Here is a 26,520-nt window from a genome sequence, read left to right as displayed (position 1 = left end):
GCTGCTTGGCATATTTCTCTTAATTTTTCGATGATGAAGTTATTTCACACAAAATAACACACAATAAAAAAGTGAAGAGTGTGAAATATGAAGAGAACATTCTCACATAATTTACGATTTCAGACAACAACAATAACAATAACAAGTAAATGAAGCTTTTACAGTTGTTCCAACTTCACCCACGAAAACACGAGAATGACAAAAGTAGGAAAAGCAAAGTCAGCAGAACAGAACACTGAACATAACAGAAACAAGCAAAAGCAGGCAGACACACACAGACACACAACAACAACCCCAAATGAGTAGTGGCCAAAGAAGAAGTAGAAAAAAAAACATATCACAAAAAAAGCAACACAGATTCACAGCAATAACAACTATACACATACACAGACACACAATATAAGAGCACTCCAGCTGTGCTGCCTGCAATCAATAAAACGGATTAGGAATATCCTTAAATGCGCCGCTAGCTAGAGGCTGGCAAAGAAACAGAAACAGAGAGAGAGTGAGATTGAGAGTGCGAGAGTTAAGGGAGAGAGTTGTGGAGAGTGGTGGAGAGGTGAGAGTGTATTAGGAACGTGTGTAGGCAGCAGCTGAAGTCGAAGGTGACTGCAAATCTTTTACAATAACAACGCCTATTGGACAAAATGCGACTGAGACGAGCGCGAGAGTAAAAGCATAAAAGTAACGGCACTTACCATTCGATTTTAAAGCTGCTGCTGTTCTGCTTCTGCGAAAGTTTTGCTCCTGCTGCTTCTTATCGTTGAATTTACGTTTTAACACTCGCGCATTGAAGATTTATTTGTTGTTGTTGTGCAGCTAACGTTGACTGCGACTGCGACTGTGACCTTAGCGCCAACGACCTTTTGGGGCGGCGTCGGTCTCTCTGCCGGCAAACACACAAATTCTGCTCGTAGCTGTTGTTGTTGTTGTTATTTATGTATGCAAAACAAAAAATGCCGTGTACATTAATTGCAGGCAAGAGACTGTGTTGCTGCTGTCTACCTTTTATTTAAAACGTCGCTGCTGCTACACATAATTGCAGCAGCCGGCAGCAGCGGCGTCGTCGACGGCGACGCACGAAAATTGCTCGTTTGTTTTTGTTGCTGCTGCTGCTGCTGCTAGCTGCGGATGCTGCTGTTGGAGAACACACACGATGAGCGTGCATACAAGAACAACAACAACAGCAAGGAATATGGAGAAGAAGAAGAAATACTGATGCTTCTGCTCTGCGTTGTGTCTGTGTTTTTATCACGATTTCTTCTTATGCTCTGCACGTGAAGCTCTCACAAGCTTATAAATGCTCTGATTGTCTTTTATTATTATTACTATTATTATAACTTGGTATTTGTTATTACTTTTGTTTTTACCGCACACGCGCACCGTTATAATTTGCTTAACATATTTTTTTTTGTATATTTGTAGATTTTTATTAAAAAACACGCGCGCACTTTAAAATTTGACTCTTCACAAGTATTATGCTTTTTATTCACCTGAGCAACAAATTACGTAGAAAATCTATTGCATTGAATGTACTTTGTATTTCTTTTTCTGCCGAATTTACCGATTTATCGTTTTGTTTTTTTTATCTATTGGTAAGTTTTCGTTGGGCGCTCGCAGTAATTTTTTTGCCGCAGCGAAGAAATACACGTCCGTTCACTTCAAGAGTTGCTCGGCAACAGCAACGAAACAGAGAAACGAAACGATACCACGGACGAAAACGAAACGAATGAAAGAAACGTGAAACGCAACATTGTGGACATGGTACACGCGCGAAACGGAACAGTAAACGAAACAGAAACAAAACAAAGAGCGACAACACCTTGGCAAAGAGAGCGCAAATGGTGAGAGCGAAATTGCCGCATGGACATGCGATTCTAGTATAGGAAACGGTGTAAAATGGAATTAAGAGAAAGCTGAAAGAAGGAATATATATGCGACTAATAGATGCGCTATAAGAAGTGAAAGTGTTTATTGATTAATAACTAATTTTTTATGTGTCAAAAAATTAATTACAATAAAAATAAATATTGTAGTTAATCATCCTTTCCAGCGCATTTAAAGATTTTTGCTATTTAGATTGTAAAACTTTGGTGTTAAATACAGAAATATGTCAAAAACAAAAATAAACCTTCTTTACAAGACACCTGTATCATTGTCTATTTGCCGATTAGTTATGGAAAGTATTATCTTACCTCCCTTCAACGGACAATCAGTGTCCGGTGAAAAGAGTTATCAGTGTTTTCTAAATATGGAAAACATGTATAAAAGAGTTCTGTAACCGTTGTCAACAATTTCATAGTTTATTGAATGCTCGTAAATCTGATAATGTCAGTCAGCTTCGTATCGTCAAAATCATTCATGCAATTAATTTCACGTAAGACTGTAAAATGGTAATGCCGCTGTTCAGTTGCTCATCAATACTTCGCTTACAATGTTGGCAATAAGTTTCTCGAAGTGCGGTTTTATTCTATTGCAAATTCTGCTGATTTTTCCTCGGCAAGTGTTAAATAATTCCTTACTGCTGGAAACTGGAACTTTGCAGATCAATTTTCCTAAGAAGGTCATAGAAAATGTGCTCAAGGAAAGAAGTGCTGATACTTTGGTGCTCCTACAACGTCAACATGACTTCAAAAGTCCCTTAAAAGATGTTAATGTTCAAGGATTGCCTATTTTACGCATGGATGAATTAACTGTGGTTCCTATGAAATTGACCTACAATAGTCAAGTAATTGTTGTTGTTAGCATGTCTGAATTAGCGGACTCCATGCTCCTTACTGTCCTGGCCAAGGATCTGAATCATATGAGGGAGGCACGGATTATTATCTGGGTGCAAAGTGACGAATCAACAGCGAAGTCATTCCTTGATGTTATTAGGGATCAAGCCAGTAAACATGGATTTTTAAATCTAATGGTGCTATACTCAGATCCATTGAAAGCTCAACAAGGGATTGTGGGATATCGCCTAGAGCCATTTCCGTCTTCAATTTTAGTGCCTATCAGAGACCTTACAAATGAAGAAATGTTTCCCGATTTCCACCGTAACTTTCACAACAAGACAGCCAATTTTATACCAAGGCTATATACTCCAGACAGTTATGTAAGCCAAGATAGAAAATCGGGAAAGTTAAAGCTAAGTGGTCACTCGGATATGCTGATGTTAGAGTTCGCAAGAAAGCGCAACATAAATCTAAAAATGATACGACCTATTGAGGAATTAGATAGAGTTACACTAAAGGAAGTGACACAATCTTTTTCAAACGGCGATGCAGATCTAACAACGTTGTCTTCGGTTTGTGATTCGAATGTGGAATGCACGGATGCTGTAGAGTTTAAGCAGGTTTTTTATTGTGATACCCTGTGGACAAGATGTTGGCATTGGAGATGTCTATAAAAGTTTAAAGAACTTTCTGGCGATGATATTCGTTGTATATTTGATTATTTCAATTGTTACGACGCTAATCGAGGCAGCAACATGTCGGATATATAGCAGAAGATATAGATTCAGCTATGGAGATCTCTTTGTCAATCTGAACGCTTTTCGATGGGTTCTTGGATTATCCAGCGATGTGCAAATCAATCGCAGGAATCGCTCTCTTCATCAGATAATCATGGTAATGAGCATTTTCAGTATGATTGTTTGTTGTTTCTTTGATGCCAATCTCAGCACTTTTCTGACTAAACGACCGCAGATTGACAACATAAAAAACCTTCAAAGAGCTAAAGGAATCGGGGATACGAATTATATTCGACAACGTACGCCAAAAGCCTATCTTAGCAGATATCCGAAATTCGTATTTAAGGATATCCGAAAATCAAATTGATTTCGTATCAACAGAAGAATTAATGCGCATGTTGATGGGGCTTAACACCAGCAATGCCTATCAGATATTCGATAAATTGTGGGATGTTGTTAACAAATACCAAACGGACTATAAGATTGTAGTTCTATGTCGAAGTTCCGGTCTTAATATTTTCGGACTTTATCCAAATCGTTTGGCTTTGCCAAATAACTCAATCTATCTTCATGCATTGAATGATTTCATTCATATGACTCAAGATTTTGGTCTTACGATTCACTGGACCAGGACTTCTATTAACAACCTAATTGCTTTTTCAAATCGAAGTCTAGAATTTCCGCACCCAATCCCGTTAAATTTTGAAGATCTCATTTGGGTTTGGTATCTGCTTGGATTATGCTATTTAACTTCGATTCTGGTTTTCATCGGAGAGCTTTGTGTGAAGCGCTGGCAAAGGCGTCGTCAACCGCGATTTCCTTTTGTGGTGTAAAAAATCGAATCCATGCATTTTTCATAAATATTTATTACTACTTGCTCAGCGAATATCATAATAATATCCAACTGGCTTACGCATTTTTCTTGTCGAATATTGTATTTTTTAATTCTCTCGCTAAATATATTGTAGAATTAAACAATGTCCGCAATGTGATTGAAAAATGAATTCCAGCAGAAGCGATAATGTCACTCAGTGTGTTATCAAAGGTGCCATTAATGGAATTCATTTTAATAATTTGAAGCTATGAAGTGGTAATGAAAAACCATCCACACCTGCTTTATACACCACACCATGTTTGCTAAATAATAATAAATAAATATTTCTTCTTCATGAGTTGGAATTATTACCTTTTATTTTTAGTATTTTATGTGTCAAAAATATTAAATTATACTAAAAAGTTAAGTATTGTTTTTAAAATATATCGAATGAATATGCCACTAAAAATACTTAAAATGTACTCATTTATATATTTGGTATAAGTATATAATACTACATTCAAAATATACCATAGAGTGCGAAATTTACCAGATTGTCAGCCAAAGCAATTAAGACCCGTAGTAAGTAGGCGTTTTTTCTCATACACAAATATTTTTATACCCGCTACCCATAGGGTAGAAGGGTATTATAACTTTGTGCCGGCAGGAAATGTATGTAACAGGTAGAACGAGGCATCTCCGGCCCTATAAAGTATATATATTCTTGGTCAGCGTCAGCCGAGACGATCTAGCCATGTCCGTCTGTGTGTCTGTTCGTATGAAACACTGGATCTCAGAGACTATAAGAGATAGAGCTATAATTTTTTCGACAGCATTTGTTATGTTTGCACGCAGATCAAGTTTGTTTCAAATTTTTGCTACGCCCACTTCCGCCCCGCAAATCAAAAAAATCGAATAACAAGCGTAATTTTAAAGCTAGAGTTGCTAATTTTGGTGCATACAATAATTACTAATTTGGTTGCGATCAGGTACTTACTAGGGCTCTTAGTAGCTTTGGCCGAGAATCTGGTACATTGTGCCGTCTTTGGTATATTTTAAGAATTTTTTAGTACTTTCGTTATATTTTGAAATTAATGCCTTAATATTTTGCCTTTATTATGATAAAAATGGGTAGCGGGTATCTCACAGTCGAGCACATTCGACTGTAACTTTATTACTTGTTTTAATGAGTTTTATAATTTTCATCTTATTATTACAAATTATATAAAATTATATCTCTATCTCTTATAGTCTCTAAATTATAGGTGTTCACACAGACGGACAGGAGGACAGACAACCAAAGCAAATAAATATCAATTGAAGCAAATGTTTTTTTGTCATTTAAAATTATTTATTGAATAACTACTAAATTTTCAGTTTGACTCCAACAAAATTTTATAAAAGTCAAAAAAACTATTTACTTATGTTTGCAGATTTCCTGTTACTATAAAATATTTTTCGGAAATGGATCAATTAATAGGGAATGGTGTTTTACTGACAATATTTCTTTGTAATTTTTCTATATCCACCTCTTAATCTCAAGTACTTGATTTACACTCAAGCTAAACGTTGCATTAAGCATTATCAGCAAATTAATTTATAAATATATTGTTTACCAGTCAATGTGTTATCGAAAGTGTCATAAATGCAATTAATTTCAATAATGTTAAACTGCAAAATGGTAACGAAAAGACATTCAGTTTCTCGTCAATACTTAACCCACCATGTCGGCAATAAGTTTCTTTAATCGCTGCATTTGTGTGCTATTATTTTTGCTATTGAATCCGGGTCAAGTGTTTAATAATTTCCTAAATCCAGAAACTGCAACTTTGAAGATCAACTTTCTGAAGAATATCACAGAAAATGTGCTCAAGGAAAAAAATGCTGATACTTTGTTGCTCCTGCAACGTGGACAAGACATCAATTGTCCTTTGAATATCTTTATAATCGATGGATTGCCGATTCTACGCTTGGATGAATCTACTGTGGTTCCTATTAAATTTGTCTACAATAGCCAAGCAATTGCCTTAATTTGCATGTCCGAATTGGCTGACTCCATTCTCCTATCAGTGCTGGCCAAGAATCTGGATCGCATGAGGGATGCACGCATTCTTATCTGGCTTGAAAGCTCTCAGGAGAATCTAGAGGAATGCCTTAATATTATATGTGATTATGCAAGGAAGTACAACTTTGTCAATCTAATAGTGTTGCACTCTTCGAATTCACTTCAAAAATCAATTGTTGCCTATCGACTTCAACCATTTCCCGATCCAAGTCTACGGCGAATTTCGCATATATTTATCTCTACAATTTTCCCTGAAGTCTGGCATAATTTTCACAACAAATCTGCTTTGCTCATCCCTTCGCTATATCCTCCGTCAAGTTTTATACGCACAGATAGAAAGTCTGGGGAACCGAAGCTTGTTGGGCACTTGGACGTTTTGATGTTCGAGTTTGCAAAGAAGCATAACATAAATGTAAAGCTACTCCGACCACTGAATAAATTGGTTAACGTCAGTCCTAAAATAGAATATAAATTGGTCTTAAACAATAAGGTAGATTTCGCGACATATTTTTCAAATTGGGCACCCGACATGGAATGCACTTCTGTAGTAAATATGGCTCATCAATTCATCGTAGTTCCTTGCGGAAAGCCTATTGGCATTGGAGATGTCTACAAGAGTTTGAAGAACTTTGTATTGATGATACTTGTCGTATACTTGATTATCTCGTTAGTAACAACGCTAGTCGAAGCAGCAACATGTCGAATCTTTGGCCGAACATATAGATTCAGTTATGGAAACCTGTTTGTTAATCTAAATGCATTCCGATGGGTTTTTGGAATATCTAGTGATGTACACAGGGACCGACGGAGCATGTCTCTCCATCAGATCATTATGGTAATGTGTATCTTCAGTATGATTGGTTGTTGTTTTTTTAATGCCAATCTGAGCACTTTTTTAACTAAACGACCGCAGTATGGCACCATCAAGAACTTTAAAGAATTGAAGGAGTCGAGACTTCCTGTAGTATACGCTGATATATTTCGTGAGATTGTGTTAAAAGGTATCAAGGCTATTGAACTAAATCTAACCGAATCACAAATCGTTTTTGTGCCCAACAAAAAGCGGATCCGCATGATCTTGGCTCAGAATACAAGCAATGCTTATCACATATTTGATAAATTTTGGGAAGCTATCAAAAAATACCAACAAAATTACAAGAGAGAAGTTCTGTGTCAAACACCGGGATTAAACATTTTTGGAGTTATACCAAATCAAGCGATCTTGCCACCAAATTCCATCTATCTTCAGGCATTAAATAATTTCATTGACTGGGCACAAGATTTGGGGCTTAACAAACACTGGATACAGAGTTCCATAAACCAAATGATTGCTTATTCGACTCGAAGTCAAGAACACTCACACGCAACTCCGTTGAACTTCGATGATCTCAAATGGGTTTGGTATCTACTTGGATTATGCTATATAACTTCGATTCTAGTCTTCGTGGGAGAAATTTGTGTGAAGTTCTGGCAAACGCGACGTCAACCGCGACTTCAATTCGTGGTCTAAATTCCTTTAATAATTCCGGTACATCATTTATGTTAACTAGTTGAGTTATAAAAAACCATTTATTAAAAGAAGAAATTAATAATTCTCTTAATATTTAACATTATAATATTAAATATGCTTCTTTATATAAATGTTGATTCATCAAAAATGAAAACTTGTTATTTTTGTAAGCATTTTCTCTCTTTGAGTATAAAGTTCTATTTTACCCTTCGGCTAAGCATTACATAGACGGTTCTCATTAAATTAATTTAAAAAATATATTGCTTTGGCTGTCAACGTCCTATCGATATCGTCATTCATGCAATTAATTTCAATAATGTCAACTCGCAGTAGAAAAGCACTTCAGTTGTTTATTCGTACTTGAACCGCAATGTTGGTAATATGTTTTCTTAAAAGTAACATGTTTCTTCTACTATTCTATCTGATATTTCCTACTCATGTGTTGAATAATTCCTTAATGATGGAAAATGGAAGCTTGCATAAAAACCTTCTGAAGAATATTATTCAAAATGTACTCAACGAAAGAAGTGCTGATACTTTATTGCTTCTGAAAAGTGGACATGACTTGTGGAAGGACTTTAATATCGAAGGATTGCCTATTCTACGACTGGATGAATCAACTGTGGTTCCTGTTAAATATGTCTACAATTCTCAAGCAATTGCTGTGGTTTGCATGTCCGAGTTGGGAGACTCCATTCTACTTACACTTCTAGCAAAGAATCTGGATCGCATGAGGGAGGCACGCATTCTTATCTGGCTGGAAAGCTCTCAGGAAAATCTAGATGAATACCTTAATATTATATGTGATTATGCAAAGAAGTACAACTTTGTCAATCTGATAGTGTTGCACTCTTCGAATTCACTTCAAAAATCAATAGCTGCCTATCGACTTCAACCCTTTCCCAATCCAACTCTTGAGCAAATATCAAATATATTTACCACTCCAATTTTTCCGAAACCCTGGCGTAATTTTCACAACAAATCAGCTTTAATCATCCCATCGCTATATCCTCCGGCCAGTTATGTAAAGAGAAATAGAAAGTCAGGAAAACTACAACTTTCTGGGCACATAGACACTCTAATGTTTGAATTCGCTAAGATGCACAACATTCATTTGAGGTTGCGACGACCACTGAGTGAAGATCAGAATGTTAATATTGGAGAAGGAATTCTATTGATCTTAAACAACACTGCAGACCTAACAATGTCTCTTCAATTGTGGAGAACCGACATGGAATGTACTTCTTTTGTGGATATGGTACATCAGCTCATTATAGCTCCTTGTGGCAAGCCCATTGGCATTGGGGATGTGTACAAGAGTTTAAAGAACTTTATGTTGATAATACTCGTCGTATACTTGATTATTTCATTAGTAACGACGCTAGTCGAAGCAGCAACATGTCGGATATTTCGCCGAAGATATAGATTCAGTTATGGAAACCTTTTTGTTAATCTGAATGCATTCCGATGGGTTTTAGGAATATCCAGCGATGTGCACAGGGATCGAAGTAGCATGTCTCTTCACCAGATTGTTATGGTAATGGGTATCTTCAGCATGATTGTCAGCTGTTTTTTCAATGCCAATCTGAGCACTTTTCTGACCAAGCGGCCTCAGGATGGTAACATTAAAAACTTTAAAGAATTGGAGGAATCGCGGCGTCCTGTGATCTACGATGATATATTTTCTAAAATAAAGTTAACTAATGTTATTGCATCTGGCCTGATGATAACCGAACCTCAAATCGTTTTTGTGCCCAACAACAGGCGTATCCGTATGATCTTGGCCCAGAACACCAGCAATGCGTATCATACATTCGATAAGTTATGGGAAGCTGTAAAAAAATATCAACAAAACTATAAGAGAGTTGTTCTATGTTCATCACCAGGACTAAGAATATTTTCTGCCTTTCCATGTCATTCGATTTTGCCAATTAATTCGATTTATTATCAAGCGTTGAATAATTTCATAATGTTGACGCATGAAACGGGTATTAATCAACACTGGATTATGAAATCGATTAATCAACTGATTGCTTACTCGAATCGAAGTCTTGATTCTCAACATCCAACTCCGTTGAACTATGATGATCTCAAATGGGTTTGGTATCTGCTTGGATCATGCTACGTAGCTTCTATTGTCATCTTTATTGGAGAACTTTTAGTTAACCGCTGGCAACATTGGCGTTTATCGTCGAGAATCTCGTTTGTGGTCTAGATACATAAAACAAGATTGTCAAGTATATTTAACGAAAAACATTGTGCACTTCAAAACATTACATTAGTAGATTTTTTCAATGCACTTTAATGCAATGCAAGTAAAATAATTGTCGTTCTATTTAAATAAAGTTTTCTTCTTCTTGTCTTCAAATATATTACACTAAAGAATGATATTTGTCTTTTATGTAGAACCAAAATTTCCTGAATAAAAACATTAAAGACAACAGAAAAGATTATGTGCAATATTTCATAGTTGGCGAAAAATAAATAAAAACTTTTTTGAAAGTAATTTCAATTTCAGCTTGAGAAATTGTTAAAAGTATTTACATTTATTTCGTATTTGTTGCGGTTTCATAAACCAATTAGATTGTGTTTAAAATATTTTACAATTTTTAAGTGCTTTTTGTGTATAAATAATAAATATATTTTGTGCGTCTGTTAAAAACTTTGAATGGTGCAATTACAGGATAACTGTCGATAGATAGTTAGAGCGAGCAGCTGCAGCATGCTTGCAAGTCGTCACTACTGCGCTTTGGCGAGTATTTTGCGAAGATCAATCAATCAATCATTCAATCAATCAATTAATCAATCATTCAATCAATCCATCAAGCAATCAAACAATTTGTTCACACAGCTGAGATCATGTGAGCATCGTCCTCATTGATGCGATCGTTGCACTTATGATTGATTTCAATCGTGTGATTCGATTCAGTGTCGCTGGGCTCCTGCTCCAGTTGCTCCTCTTCGTTGTCGTCCCTCTCCGACGAGCCGCCCTCCGATGAGTCCTGTTGCTGTTGTTGCTGCAGATCCTGTTCGGGGGATTCACGCTCCTCGTTCTCCTCGTAGATGACATCACAGCTGGTGGGTATCGTTTTCGATGGCGGCTTTTTGCGCAACGTTGCCCCATCGCCATTCTGCTGCAGCTCCGACATCTGGATCTGCATCTCGCGTAGTCGATCGGTGAGCACAAACAGATCTCGCTCCTGACTATCGCAACGTGTGCGCAACTCGGAGATTTCCCGCAGATCCTCCGCACGCGGATCTCTCCGCTCATAACGCATACGCATCTCCTCGAATCTGCAAGATTACATAGAGTTTACTTTTAGTTTATCAAAAGCGAGTTCGAAGTGAAGAGTTTACTGTACTGGATACAACAATCACGACATGGCTAAGCAAACACGAGAGAGTTATGCACAGTTTTGATTATGTCGAGATGCACTTACAGATTGGTCAGACAGCGACACTTGCGATGCAGCTGCTCGATCTCATTCGCATTGCTAATATCGCGTTTATCCAGCGCCGCCTTCTCGGCATCGTATGCCGCCTTCAAGTCCTTCAGATTGCGCTGATGCCGAAGCTCTACATCGCTGCGAGGAGTATGTTTTGTTGATGTTGTTGTCGTTGTTGTTTTGGTTGTTGGTGCATTTGGTTTTGGTTTTGGTTTTTGGTGTTAGGATTGTTGAGGTACACACAAGCATAGAGAGCGGTAGGTGGTAGTTGGTGGATGGTAGGTATATAGCGTAAAAAGAGAGAAAGTAAAAGATATATATTTTCTGTAAACACGAGCTTCGTTCAGTGCAGAGTGAGCAAAAGCAGACACAACTTGATTGATGTAGCATACACTTGATTGAAAAGTGTTTGATTGATGGACTGATCACAAAATTAAATTTGAATAAAAAAATAATTTATACTTTTAAAAAAAAAATTGTTATTATGATTGATTGACTGATTGATCAGCTGATTGATTTCAATCAATAACATAAAACTTCAAAAACAAAAGAAATTTCTACTTTTGAGAAAAAGTTATGTGTGATATGTACATTGAGCATGATTGAATAAGTGATTGATAAGTTGATTGAAATGAATAATATACAAGATTCATAGCAATAAATATGTGAAACTAGTTTCTACAACGAAAATATGTATATGATTGAATGATTGACCATAAGATTGATCGACTGAAATAATTGAAAATAACTTATGCTGAACAAAATTAAAAATTGTAATAAATAGAAACTTATTTGAGTATAAAATAGAAAGTAAATGATTGACAATCGATAAAAGGGAATAACAAAAGAAAAATTAACTTTAAATTAGATCTACATAAATAGAAAGAGGATTGAGTGGAATGAATAAAAGGAATGACATGCAGATTTAATTGAAAGAAAACTATTAATGCAAAGGTATTTCAAATTTGAATTCACGTGCAAAAAATTTTAAAAAGAAATAGCTCCTTGATTGAAATAGAGAACAAGAAGGTTATATTTGAAAATTACTTAAAACTAGCGAGTAAGTTGATCAATTGGACAAGAGGTGACGATATTTGATATAGAGCACAGCGATAATATTAAACACTAAACATGCGAGTGCAATCAATGGCGACATGGTCAGATATAGCACATAGAGTGTTGGCATATATGGACACGCCCCCTTCGCAAGCACACACAAGGCGGTCGCCGATGTTGAACAATCTAAATCAATGCAGCTGATCGTCGATCGATGAAAGAAAACAAAAGACAAGGCAAATGAAATGTATTCGAGATATGAAATGGAAAGATGGCAAATATGGAAAGCAAATGGGGTTTTAAATAGCTCTACAACAGTTAACAAAACTATAAAGGAATAATACGACTAACTGGCAGGCAATAAGGCAGGCAATCGATATATGTTCAGGATAAGTTTGATACTCACTTAATTCGTTCCTCGGCAGCGGCCATTTTGGCGCGATGTCGCTCCACAAGTGCTTGCAGTGCTTCATCCTTTTCGCTTTGCAGCTTGGCCTTTTGGGATTCTAAAATAGTAAAAAGGCAATAAGATGAGTTTACTAAGACTTTTCTGATTAGCTTACCCAGCTCCTTGCGATGACTCTCCACCATGTCCTGTGTGGAGAGCTGCAACTCCTTGGCAAACTCTTCCTTGACTTGACCCAAACGTTCACGGAATTTCTCCTCCATTTCTTCCTTTTCCTCCTCAAACTCTCTCTTCAGCTTCGCCTCTAGCTCAACGCGACGATCCTCCTCCCGACACATGGCATTCTGATACTCACGATCGGCACGATCCAGATGCATGCGTGTCTGCAGAAGCGCATTATCCGAGCGTTCTCGCAGCGCAAGAAAGTCTTCTTTCTTTAGCTCCAAATTGCCAGTCAGCTCATCGATCTGCAAATATTAATAATGCAGTTTAAGTTGGGAAATAATTTATAGAGTGCTTTGATTAACCTCTGCACGCAGCTCCTCCTCGTTGGCGGTATAGCGATTGGTCAGTGCACGCAGCTCCTCGATATGCTCGGCCTGCAGCTTATCCAAGGCATCGCGTCGCTCATCCACATAAACGGATTCCAACTCATTTGTCAGTCTTGTCATCTCTGTGCTGTAATTGAACAAAATCGAATTCAGTTAGAAGAAAATATATTAAAAATATCTATTAAAATCAATATTTGGCAATAAATTAAACTTTTAAATTCAGATTCACTAAGATTGATTTATGTAAGTATGATTGATTGATGATTGATTGAAGTACATAAGTAATGCAAAGTAGTCTATTAAGTTATGAATTCAAATTGATAAAAACGCTCACAAACAGGTTGCATTTTCAATAAAATATTCAACTTTTTATGTACGGCATCAATCAATTAATATCCAAATCAATCATAACAATCAGCATAAGAATAAGCTATTCTATAAAGTTATGATTGATAGACTTAAAAATATAAGAACAAGTTGTCTATTATATTACTTATTACTATCCCAAGTATTTTCAATCATTAATTAGAAAACTATATATTTCTTATCACTTCATCAATCAGCTAACGTTTAATCAATCACATCAATCATTATTCTCTTTTGCTACTTACTAAAGTTTATTCTCCCAAAAGGCGGCAGCTTCGTTGCGCACCTCATCGATGCGATAGATCATTTGACGTTCCTTGTCATAAATGGCACTAGAAGAAACGCATACAAATTATTTGATTGATGTCAATCACTTTGGTATTTCTCCTACTCACTTATCACACTGATATTTGATTTTGTGCACAGCTTCGATCTGTGTCTCCAAATTCTCATTGGCCATCTCCAACTCTCCCTTGAGATTCTCGATGCGTTCCATGAGCGTTTGTATCGAACGTTCCTGTTCACTGACCACGCCGCTCAAGGACTTCACCTGTGCCTGGCAAATGCGTAAGGATTCGGCCTCCTTGCGACGCGATTGCAACTCCAATTCGAGTTCCTCAGCCTTGGCGCTTGCCTGCTTGCGTTCGTAATTGGTTTTGTCCATTTTATCCTTACACTGTCGCTGCATTTGCCGCATCTGCCACTCGCAATCGGACATCAGTGTCTCCTCGCGTTCTATCAATCAATCAATCAGTCAGTCACTCAGTTACATATCTCTGTTACTTTTGTACTCACCTCTGTTGTGTGTTCTGAGCATTTCAAACTCCTTTTGCCATTTATCCTCACAGATTTTGCGCTCCGCCTCCGAATACTCTAACGCATTCTTGAGTATGCGTATTTGCTCATCCAATTCAACGCGTATTTTATTCACCTCATTGCGCCAGTTCTCAACCTCGAGTTTTGCATTCGCCAGTTGCGTTTGCAAACCATTTGCCAGGCTCTGCGTCTCTTTGTACTTTTCGGTAAGTTCGTTGTACTGCGATTGCAATGCGTCTGCAATTAGTGAGCGAGCAATTAGCTTAGTAGCACATTTAGTTGCTGCTAAAGTATTTACCATATTTGCGTCGGAACTCGTCCTCATCATCGCTGTACTTGTGCCGCAAATTAATCTTCTCATCCTCGAGCACTTTTAGCTTTTTGCGCACAAATTCATCGTCCTTCTGAGCCGCAGTAAGTTCTCCTTGGAGTCCTGCAACATGACAGAGAATGTGATAAATAAATTGTTTTAACAAATGAAACAGTTTAGCAATATATAAATACTTAAAAATATAAATGGGTTTGTTTTTATCATACTTTGCAAACAATTTCATTTTCAAAAATGAATTTAAAACTGAAATCAGCTTGAATTATTGTATTGCACTTTTGTTTTAGCTAAGTACTCACTATCTACATTCCATTGTTTGAGTGACAATTCCTGTTCCAGATTTTGTATCCTCACTTGCATATCTCCCACTTTGGCCTCCAGACTCTGAACATTTCGATGGGCATCCTCCAGTTGTGTGGTGAAACGCGCCTTTTGCAGCTTCAACTCTTTTCTGCAAAAAAATCGAAAGGAAATGGGAATGTGATGTTGAGTATTAAGAGCTTAGCAGTTAGACACAAAAATATACACATATTATATGCTATATCCATCATATAAATAGTTAGTCAACAGAATGTCTAGAGAAACCGCATGAAAACAAAAAAATATGACTCACAAACGTGAGCTGCGCACGCATTGAGGTCTTATGTTAAATCTCTTACACAGACATTAAAAAGTAAAAATTATTTTAGTTAAAATATATATAATAAGTAACAGAATATATATATTTTTGCATAAATATCTGACGTTGTTTTTCGAAACGGAAATTCGCCGCAGTGAATGAAAATGAGGTGCAAGAAATCTTGGGGAATGTCTGCCTTGCCAGTTACCCATTAATTGCTTCGACGCAATTTATATAATATTCGTTGTTTTGTTTTGTTTGATTTTTGTTTGGGTTTTCTGTTTGCATTTAAAATACGCTTTAATTGTATCTATCTATCTATCTGTCTATCTATCTATCTATTCGTTGTAGCTGCGAGAGAAATGCGCATATCTATTTATAGATCTTTCATTTCGCATCTGCAATTTGGCAAAGTGTTAGGGATACGCTCGTCTATATAGAGGATATATACGAGACAATGAGCGGCAGATTTATCAAAAAAATTGTGACACGCGATTTAACAGCGTTGTGTTGCGTTGCGTTTGCCTTGCGTTCAAACGTCGAGAGCGTGTGCGCGTTGTACATCATGACACAAGATACAAGATACAAAATACAAAATGTATCTCACAAGTTATTTCAATTATTTTTGGCATAAGTTTTGTTTGTGTCTGAACTTTGACGAAGAATGTTTGATGCTGCTTCAGTCTTCTGCCTTCTGCCTTCTCCCTTTTCGCTTCGTGCGTTTTTTTTGTTTTTTGCCCAAGTTGTTCATGAAATTACTCGTTACTTAAGACATTACCCATACGCCCCTTAGTGCTGCTGTGCTGTGCTTATCGTAAACACTAGTTGCGATCAATGTTAAGTGCGTAATTGATGTGCCGACTAGTGTTTATATTTGCTTTGCTCCATGGGCCAGCTGCTAAATCAAGTGCACCTCTTAAATATTCGTTCTAATTACGCGCATTTCACAAATTATCAAAATCTCTCTAGCCTTCTAATTTTCTAAATTTTCTCACATTTTGCAGTGCGCGTCCGGTGGGAAAAATGACTAAAATAAGCCGGAAAAACTAGAGCAAGCAGCTCGTGTTCTATGCACATTTGACGCAGACGCCGCTTGCAAATATGAAAACACAAATTATCGCAAGTGAATACACAAGGAAAAAAAAAAATAATAATAAACAGAAGAAAATGTGGGCGAAAGAGATGGAACGAGAATTGGGCGTGGGAATTGCAAACATGTTGCCAGCAAATGACGAAGGGAATTTATTTTAAGATGATTTACGATGAATATGAAGAAGAAGCTAGTTGGAAAACCTCCTGGTAAAATGTTATTAAATGCCTTCCAATTGTGCTATTTGTTAAAATTATTTCATGTTTGACAATTTTATATAAATAACCACCAGGGAATAATGAGTGGACTGCCAAGTATATATTTGTATTTGCCAAATTGCCGAGACACTTGTCCAACCGGCTGTCACAATCCGTCATCATTTTGAAGGCCAAACAATGGGAGGTATTCAATACATCAAAATATAGTTGATAGTCAAACGTATACGTAATATGAGCAACTAACTAGCACGGCAAATACCAAAAGGATTTAAATATAAAAGAAAACATTTATGGTAAGGTACACAGCTATTCTTAGTGGAAGTCAATCAATGGCTTAGCTTTGATCTTTTGTCCCATTTAAGTAGAAGATAAAAGAGTGAAATAGAATAATATGAAAATACAACAGGAAATAGCAAACAGGTGTGCGAAAGTCTTCACAACGTATTTCAAATACTGGCAAATATAAAATACATACGTTAAATAGAATTAAGTATTCAAAAAAATCAATTTCTTCTTTTGTTTTGCTCACGATATACTATTAAAAATACGTATACGTAATAAATAAAACTACAAATTAATGAAAATAAATAAAATATATATACACACAAGTATATAAGAAATGCAAAATATTTCAATCTATAAGTCCAACAGAAATTCCAAAAACTTTTCGATTTAAAATTGTGCAAATTACGTATACGCAAAATGAAAAAAGAATAGCTAATGAAAATTCTAATGAATTAAAATTGAAAAATATATATAAATGAAAAAAAATAGAGATGAATACATATAAGTGGGAAAGAAATGATTTGCCTATTTCCTGTTTTGATTGATGAATACTTATTTAAATTACGTATACGCAGAGATAGAGAAATATGCGAATTGCCTAGCGCCAGCAACAAAAGTTTTTAGATATTAGATTGAGAAATATAGTATGAATAAGTATTTATAGTATATAGAAAAAGATAACAACTAGATATCAACTAATTGCGTATTTCCTTCTATTGATGTTGAACTTATGCTCTTTGAGCATAAATGATTGGCAGATGTATGCCAGAAAAACAGCGAAATAATAGATATATCCGCCATATATATATATATGCGATACACACACATCTGTTTTATAAGCAAAACAACGGCTATTAAGAGAAATGTGATTTCTTGACTGGAAAAATAAAATGTCGTAGCGAAATACGACGACAAGGAACAAGGCAGATCAAGATGAATGGCTGACAAGATACGAAAGCAAAAGAACGACGCAAATGGCATGGAAAATGGAAGATTGACTAAAAGTGTGTGTGTGAGTGTATGTGCTGATTAATTAACGCGTCACAATTGTGATTTGATGGCACAAAAGAAAACGTCCATTGCAGCGCAGAGCTAAAACTGATGTTAGTAGCACAAAAATTACGCATACGCCACGTAAAATGCAACAAAACAATTCTGTATGTATGTAAACAAAGGCTGACTGAAGCTGGCTGTAGCTGGCTGGCTGATGTTGAGATCATCATTGCTGTGATCGTTAGTAATAGCTGACAGACATGGCGTATACGTTACTTGAGCTCATGCGCCTCCTGTGACGGCGATGGCGCCGCACTATTCAGCACACTGCCATCCTCGACAATCTCAATGCTGTTGCGTCCAATGCAACTATCGTCCAGGCTGCGATGCTTCGGACTATTGCTGCGACTGCGTCCGGATCCTGCGGATCCCTCGATGTGTATGGGTATGAAATGCACATTGCCGAGACTATTGCCGCCGGCGCCATTTGTAATATTGATATTGAGATGGCCATCATTGCTGCCATTTGTGGCATCACCAGAGGTAGAGGCAGATGTTGTTGACGTTGCTGCAGCCGATGCAGCTGTAGTTGTTGCTGTTGTTGTGGCGGTCGTTGACTCGACAACGACATCGGGCAGGCTAATGCTCTCGATGCAGACCAAACGCTCGTCGTAATTGTGCTGCTGCTCATCATCGAGTTCGTCGCACTGCAGCAACAGCTCCTCACCATCGCCATCGTAGTCGTAGTCGGTTGACGTTGAGTTGGCATCCCGCACGAACGGCATGCGCAGCGGCTGCGACAACATTGACGAGCTGCGTGGCGGTGGCAAGGGCGCTGCATGCGCATGTTGTTGTTGGTGTGATTGCTGTGGCAAGTCGTTGCCAATGCCCGAGTCCGCATAGCTGCTGCTTAAATTGGAATCGCTTTTCAATGCGCTGCGCTCGCTGCTCGCCGATTGTCGTGATCCATTTGGCGTGCGTCGCTCCGGCTCATCGCATTCCATGCCCAGCGCTTCGTCCAGCTCATCATCCTCGGGCTCCGGTTCGCCATTGACATGCTCTTCCGGCTCCTCTTCCTCCTCCTCCTGCACATTCTCCAACTTAACATTGGTCAAACGTGTCCAGGGACGTGGCATTCCATTGGCCTGCTGATAAATGGTAGTCGGAATATCCACGGCAAACACTTCATCCTCCAGCGTTTCCACATGTGCCTCATTCAGCTCTTCAATGTTGATGTTGCTCTCGTGTTCGTGGAGCTGTTGTTCCGGTTGCTGCTGTGGCTGCTCAAAGTCGTAGAAGATTTCCTCAACGGGCACCGCCTGGGGACTTTGGCTGGGACTCTGTTCGAAACTGCAGTCGACAACGGTGATTTTAGGCACATCATGTTGCGGCTGTGTTGGCTTTGTGTCTCTCACGATCGATTCACGAAACTCACGCGGCGTGCTGGCGCGTGAGCTGTGCGCTGAGCTCTGTTGTTGTTGTTGGCAGTCATTGGGCTTGCCGCTACTTTGGCCCATGCTGTTTAGATCTATATCACTAGAATTGTTGATATAGTAATTGTTATAGTTGTAAATGTTATTGCTGTTGTTGATGCTGTTGCTGCTGCTGCTGCGCTGCAGTGTTGCATCGCCTTGCTGTTGCCGCTGTTGTTGCTGCTGCTGCTGCTGTTGCTGCTGTTGATCTTCTTCCGCGACAGTGCACAGCTCGACGTTTGCCGCTTGAATAAATTCAGCACTCGCCGCTCTACGCTGTCTATGAACATCGGCAGCACGTCGCAATTCTCTGGCCAGCTGCTGGCTCTCTTTTGCCAGCAGTGGCTGCTCCTTTCGCACAGCTCCAGCTGAATTACTGCGTCGCTCTCTTTGCAACGCCTCGCTCTCTTTGTCGCCGCTCTGCGTTGGCAGCGCAGCACCGTTGTGTCGATTTTTTGGTGTGCTGCTATAATTAGACATAGTCATTTGATAACTATTTGTGGACACGGTCGCGGCGGGGTCGGAGTTCGTTTCAAGGTGTGCTGCTGATGTTTCTGCTGTTGTTACCCTGGCCTCTCCAATAGCGATTACGTCGTTGGCAGGCTGTTGCTGTTGTTGTTGTGGTTGCTGTTGCTGTGGAGGTTGCTGTTGTTGCTGTTGATTTCGCTGCTTTTGATGATGATTACGTCCACGCGCCATGAAAATATCACTGAGAAATTCGCGACTTCTTTGCAACGTTGTGCTGCGCTGCTTCTTGTTGCTGTTGCTGTTGCTGCTGCTGCTGTTCACAGACTCTTCGCCTGCACTGTTGTCTTTGAGCAATGCAAAGTTACCCAGCGATAGACGCGATAGTCGTTTCTGTTCGTTCGATTGCTTCGATTGCCTTCGATAGATCACTCTGTTCTCTGTTTCCGTCTGCGTTTTAGTGTTCGTTGTTGTTGTTGTTGTTGTGTTGTTGCGTTTAGTGTTTATGTCGTCTGCATCAATTACCGTGCCAGCAATTTGTAATTGTTGTTCGGCATTGCCATCGATAGTTGTTGGCCCAATCCGTTTTATTAGCCCGTCTTGCCGTTCTTGGCCAATTAGCTGACCGTCGCCTGCGTGCTGTCTCGACTCGTATTTGGCTTTTGCGTTCGCGATGGCTGCCTCGTTTTGACTGCCCGTGGCATGCCCAGCAGCAAGAGCAAAAACACCAACAGCCGCCGTTGCGGTGGCAGCAGCATTTCTATCATTTCGTTCATTTCGTTCCTCATCATCGTCAACAGCAGCAGCAGCAGTCGTTGTCCTCGCCTTTGTCGCCTTTGTCGCCGCATCACCGCTGCCCATGTTATTTATATACAACAAATTGTCGGAGCGCCAAGAGATCGCTGAATGGCCATTAGCAGCAGCTGTTTTTGCTAATTTTACACTTGCCTTCTCTTCGTCGTTGTCGCTGCCAAAGTCCTCCAACTCTTCGATCACCGCTCGTCGCGGCCCTGCTCCGCTCTCATGTGATTTACTCTCGCGGGTGCTGCTCCCATGCGATTTGCTCTCACTCGCCTTGCTCTCTCTCTTGCTGAATAGGTAACGGCACTCGGCGCCATTACTGTGCGTGCTCTCTGTGCTCCTGTCAAAGGCTGTTGTGGGCGCTCTTGGTTTTGATGCCTCTTCATCATCACTTACATCGTAGTTTTTGTTTTTATGCGCCTTTCTCTGACGCGTGCGTCGCAGCAGATTAAACATGTTCGTTAATTTCTATCACTCGCTTTCGCTCTCTCTCGCTCACACACACATAACGACAAGTGTGTGTATATATTTAAATATGTTTATAGAATATTCTTCTTCTGTTAATTTCTATCTAATTGCATGTCCATCGCCTTTCGTTTGCCTCACTCTCTGTTCTTTCGTTGTTTTCGTTTATAAACAAATCGTTGGTCGACAGTTCAGACCTGTTGATAGATAACACTGAACATTTACAATTGCATTTATGACATAATTAACATAATCATTAAACGGGCGAGTCAATTGCTACTACAATTTTTTATAGTCGTACTTACGGTTGACGCGAGCTCCAAGATACGAACTGGCTGACGTCTGAACTGGAACTAGAACTGCGATTGCTCCATGCGATGACAAACGCTGGACAAATACATATGCAGATCTACACACAAGTGTATGCAAGTATGTATGTGTGTGTGTTTGTGTGTCTGTAGATGAACAGACACTCGAGTACACTTGACAAAAAGACACATGGCATAATTAATTTTAATTGCGTTTGTATTATACAGATACGTAATAACGATATGAACGCATTGTTTATGGTTAAAGCTGCTGCTCAACACTTTTCACTATGTGTGTGGGTGTCCATACATAGAAGAGTGTGTGTGTGAATGTATGAGTGAATGGTTATGAATATTTATTGATGTGTGGCAAAGCTAATTGTTAGCTATTGTTTATTCTATCATTATGTGTCATCAAAAGCCTCAGCAACGATGTCAACGAACATTCCGATCGGAACGTGGCTTCAGCTGCATTGCACAGAGGTGAGTAACTTTGCGGAAAAAGTAGGTGAAATTGCAAGCGGAGTTATTCATTTATAAAGTGATAAATGAAACAAAAAAACCTGAAAGATTTCATATAAAGATATGCATTTAGTTGTAAGCATGTTAAGCTATAAGTTTTAGAGATCATCTTAGAGAATTCGTATACTTAATATGGAGCAAAATTTAAATTTTTACGTTCGCTTAGCAAACATGATTACTACAAATTTTATGGCATAGGGAAGACAATCTCCCACTAAAAATATGATAAACTTTTTGCTACTAAAAATATAATGAATATCAATTATATTTTACAGACTTACAAAGATTTTATACAGCAATTGATTTCTATTATTCTGTTTTACAATGAACATATAATATTATACTTTTCATTTATATTTCTCTGATCTGAACTTTTAAATCTGCCATATATTTTATACATTTGATTTATGTTTCTTTGATCTGAACTTTTAAATCTGTCACTTCTTAAACTCAATCTGCGTTTCTCCCTCCACACTATACATTAAGTCTTTTAATTATTTAAAATTCAAAGCTCTTACTTTACCCAACCACTTCCATGTAATATTCATAATGCATTGCCATCAAAGTAATGTTCGCACTTTTCGCGCAGTGTCAAATCATTTGCACTGAGTCAGCGGGCACTTCATGACTTTGCCAAAGTTCAAATTGCAGCAACGTGACAAAAATAAACTAATCACAGTGCCGTGAAAAACATCATCATAATCTGAAGTAAGCAAAAGCGTATGAGTCGACCAAAGAGGATGTTGTAGGGAAAGTCAAATCAAGTCGAATGTCTGTCTATAGCTGCGACAGCTACCAATTGGAATAGTTTCAAGTTCAGAACTATCGCTGAGTATGCTTCGTCTCGGATCTTGGGTCTCGGGTCTCCACATACGTAAACACGCCAATTATAGGCAGCAATAAAAAATGGCAATTTCCAAGTTCCTCAAAGAGCGCACGGTGAGATCGCTAAAATTAGATTCCACAAAGATGTACATATGTATCTATGTATGCTTCCATATTCTAGGGCTGAGAGAGAGAGAGAGAAAGAGCGGAAGGAGAACGTTAGGGAAATTACTACAACTACATTGACGTCACACGCAAATGATGCGAAAAGGCAGCGCGCATTTACCAGACCTCCATTCTATATAGTACACAAGTTGTGTTCGCTGCATTTGATTGTGCCACTAATTGATGGGGCACGCAGAAAGTGTTGTGTGCTGTGCGCCAGGCAAAAATGTTCACAATTTTCACAAATGTTTTTGCGGCGTAATTCGCTTCCAAAGAATTGTATTTATTTTCAAAATAGATACGCGAAAAAAAGCCCCAAATACATTTTCTGCTGAAGCATTTTACGCGAAATTTGGAAAACGTCAATCGCTCTGGGATCAAATGCGAAGGAATGGGTGAGCTTCGATAATTTTGGCAACAAAATTGAAGCTAAGCTACGATGAAAACACAAACAAGAAGAGTAGAAATACTAGAATGTAATAGACAATAAGATACCCTAAGTGAAGTAAAGGTAAAATTCACTTAAATTATTTTTATATTAAATAAAAATATTGCTATTGTTTCTCCAATTTATAATAATTATTTTTAAATCCAATGTAATTTATTCTGTTGATGCGAAAGTGAAGTTCAAAATACCCTTTTCACATTTCAATACATTTTACAGGGTATTAAAACGGAAATGATGCAGTCAGCAGCGAGCAAAAGGCGTTATATGCAAATGAACAGAAATTTTAATTTAATTTATGAATGGATTTGCAGATAAAATCAACAATAAAGTCATGGCAATTTTGTTTCTCGTATGTAGAGAATTTAATGTGAAATCTCATAAAAATGATCTACAGAGATTTCAGTGCCATCAAAGCTTAGCTGCCCAAAAAATCACCGACCTATTTAAAAAGTCGTTCAAGTTTATAACCTTCGCCGGCTGCCATCGGCTTGCTACTATTGAAAATGTTTTATTTACATAGTATATTATGCCAATTATTGCACAATTCCAGAACACACATTTCCGACTAAACTTGAAAAGTTTTACGAGTGGCAAATGTAGCCATAAATTTTGCACTTGGGCCAATGCCATTTTCAATCCACGAGCAGTTTACCGTAAAAAACAATTTTCACTGCCTATGAAGAAGAATATGAATAATAATTATAATATAATAGCGAAAAATATTTGTTTCGCTGTTTAACATATGTTTTCGATATATTCGATTTCAAATGTGTTTCAAGAGCACTTCAGGCCTGCCACTTGACGCTTGACGTTTGGGGAAAACACAATTGAAAATTTGATTTTCTGTTTTTTTTTTTGGGCGAAAACGATTGTGGACACAACACATAGAGTTGGGTAACTTTTCCACGAACCAACGAATAGCGCATCAAAGTTTCCACGCTCAGCTGCAGCGTCTGCTAAACTTTCCCTTTTCGCTCTGTTGTTGTTTTTGCTCAAACATTTTTTTTGTGTCTACGCCCCCGCTGATCTGGCACTGGGCCAACTGACATTGACTGATGCCAGACCCAGGCAACAGCCAGAGCATTCTTTTTTTTTTGTATAGATTCCTCAGTTTTTTTTTTGTTATGTGTGTGTTTTTTTCTCCATGGCGACGGCGTGTGTGGGTTAATGTTTTGCTTTTGACTTTTGTTAAGCTTTTTGCGCTTAGCATTTTTGTGATTTTATAAACAGTTTAGCTTTACAATATATCTCTCTCTTCGCTGGCCAAATAAACCGTGCAAGAAGGTGATAAACAAAATTATGAACGCGCATAAAACCGATTCAACAGAAGTAGGAGGAGGAGGAGGGGTGGAAAGGGATTTGAGTGGTGGGAGGCTGCAGGCCGAAGGGCTGGCATAAATTTAGAAAATTTGTGGGAAAACATTTCAGGCTATTAGAGCATGTGACAAGCGACTAAATTATTGCGACATGCGGCTTTAAATTGCGTTTAGGTGTTGAGGAAATTAATTGAGCGTGTGCCACAGCCAATGTAGAATTAATTGTGATTATTATTTAAACCAATTTTTCACCTACACACTGATGAGCACAATACGCAGCACTTTTATTTACTTCACAACTACTGTACACAAATTTCTCTTTCACACAAATTTATTTTCATTTTACAACACAAAATTAGCACAATATTATTTGATATTATATATGTATTATTTATATATTATATTATAAGTGCATATTTCTTTTGAATTTTGTCATTTTTAATTGTATTCTCTGGTCGCGAGACACTTGCTAACACTTGTTATGTTGGCACATGCGGCGTATGCGCAACGAAATGTTCACGCTAATAGCATTATTTCCACAAAACAAAGAAATGAGCACTCGGCGCACGGCTTCCAAGCGGCGCAACAAACTTTTCACGACTGAATACCAGCTGCCGCATCCATCTGTCTCATCGACATCGTCGCCCCAGAGAAAAATTTGTCGTGCCAGGGAAATTAACAGCGCGGCGAAACAATCGCTTATCGATAGGCACAAGATCAAGACAACTAGTTTACTTAAGTAGTCAAAACAAATATTAAAATTATTATAATTACTTCTTATTTAACATAAATTGAAATATAAAATATTTTAAATAAGTCTCATTAAATAATTTCAAGCATATAAAAGCTCAAACAAAGTTTTGATATTTTTTTTGAATATAATAGAGGGATATTTATATTTTTGTGTGCAGTGACAGTTAAATTTGTTTTCATATCAATTTTAATATTCATTCAAGAATTAACGCATTACTATGATAACTCTCCTAGCCTGTTTTCGTTTACAATGACCAACTAGAAGTTCTGCAGCAAACACAATTCCCGCAACAGCATAACAAATTCCCATTAGCTTCCAAAGCCACTTCAAATCATCCATTTTTAAGGACACATGATCCTGAGGCCCACATAAATTTTTAATGGAAAATGTTTCAACCCTTTTTTGATCAGCAGTACTTCTCCAATGCTGATAAAATCCCATGCTGGTGGATTGATGCATAAATTCGTTTAAGGCCATCTTATACACGGAATTGTTCATCAGAATCCCGCTGATAAGCAAATCAGTTACTCTTAATCCTGGTGAGCTGCACATGACTTTTAATCTATAACGTTTCTGAAAAATGTCTAAAGCTTTCCACATACTTGTGAGTATCTGATGGGCGTAGCTCGTATTCAAGGAGCACAGCATTTGTTCTCGTTGTCTTGGTGTCACAATTAATACATTTGGTAGCACAGATCCGTAGAGATCTTTATCGATGAACCTCTCGGTGTAGTTATGCAATCTGTCCTCAACAGCAGTTGGTAACTTATTCTCTCGTAACTCCTCGAAGCTTTCGATCTGCTTGTAACGCGGCTGCTTGATCAACAAAGTACTTAAGTTGGCATTAAAAATACAGCTGAATATTAAACTGAATATGCTCATGACCATGACTATTTGTTTTAATGATAAACTGTTTCCATATCTGTTCATTGGAATCCCTATGCCAAGAACACCACGAA

General features: G+C 38.0%; 3 protein-coding genes and 1 long non-coding RNA gene across 12 annotated transcripts in view; 2 read left to right on the top strand and 2 right to left on the bottom strand.

Annotated features, from left to right (window-relative positions):
* LOC132787025 (sterile alpha motif domain-containing protein 5) overlaps window positions 1-1,669 on the bottom strand; it is a 168,139-nt gene extending 166,470 nt beyond the window's left edge. For all 8 annotated transcript variants that reach the window (XM_060793865.1, XM_060793867.1, XM_060793866.1 and 5 more), the window contains exon 1: window positions 699-1,669. The gene's annotated coding sequence lies outside the window, so the exon portion shown is untranslated. The remainder of the gene's footprint in view (window positions 1-698) is intronic.
* Window positions 1,670-5,765: 4,096 nt separating this feature from the next.
* LOC132785168 (uncharacterized) lies at window positions 5,766-7,846 on the top strand. Its single transcript, XM_060791159.1, has one exon. It carries the CDS (start codon window positions 5,996-5,998, stop codon window positions 7,844-7,846), a length of 1,851 nt encoding a protein of 616 aa, XP_060647142.1. The 5' UTR covers window positions 5,766-5,995.
* Window positions 7,847-10,369: 2,523 nt separating this feature from the next.
* Window positions 10,370-25,390, bottom strand: LOC132784500 (ras guanine nucleotide exchange factor P). Of its 2 annotated transcripts, none has more exons than XM_060790156.1 (12): window positions 21,529-21,681; window positions 18,297-21,420; window positions 15,115-15,266; window positions 14,786-14,920; window positions 14,467-14,724; window positions 14,067-14,406; window positions 13,917-14,003; window positions 13,282-13,432; window positions 12,912-13,221; window positions 12,755-12,854; window positions 11,287-11,430; window positions 10,370-11,140 (listed from the first exon to the last, which is right to left on the bottom strand). In XM_060790156.1, exons 2-12 carry the CDS (start codon window positions 21,212-21,214, stop codon window positions 10,690-10,692), a joined length of 5,046 nt encoding a protein of 1,681 aa, XP_060646139.1. In that variant the 5' UTR covers window positions 21,215-21,420; window positions 21,529-21,681; the 3' UTR covers window positions 10,370-10,689. The 2 variants fall into 2 exon arrangements, with proteins under 2 accessions (XP_060646139.1, XP_060646140.1); XM_060790157.1 differs by lacking the exons at window positions 10,370-11,140; window positions 11,287-11,430 and adding exons at window positions 12,303-12,548; window positions 25,064-25,390 and having other exon boundaries at window positions 21,529-21,705.
* Window positions 16,245-16,989, top strand: LOC132784501 (uncharacterized). The gene is made up of 3 exons (XR_009632257.1): window positions 16,245-16,275; window positions 16,439-16,733; window positions 16,817-16,989. It is a non-coding gene; the product is annotated as an uncharacterized LOC132784501 (long non-coding RNA).
* Window positions 25,391-26,520: the final 1,130 nt, after the last annotated feature.

The sequence above is a fragment of the Drosophila nasuta genome, chromosome 2R (genome assembly GCF_023558535.2).
Source record: "Drosophila nasuta strain 15112-1781.00 chromosome 2R, ASM2355853v1, whole genome shotgun sequence".
Classification (NCBI taxonomy): domain Eukaryota; kingdom Metazoa; phylum Arthropoda; class Insecta; order Diptera; family Drosophilidae; genus Drosophila; species Drosophila nasuta.
This window is presented reverse-complemented; position numbering and strand designations above follow the sequence as displayed.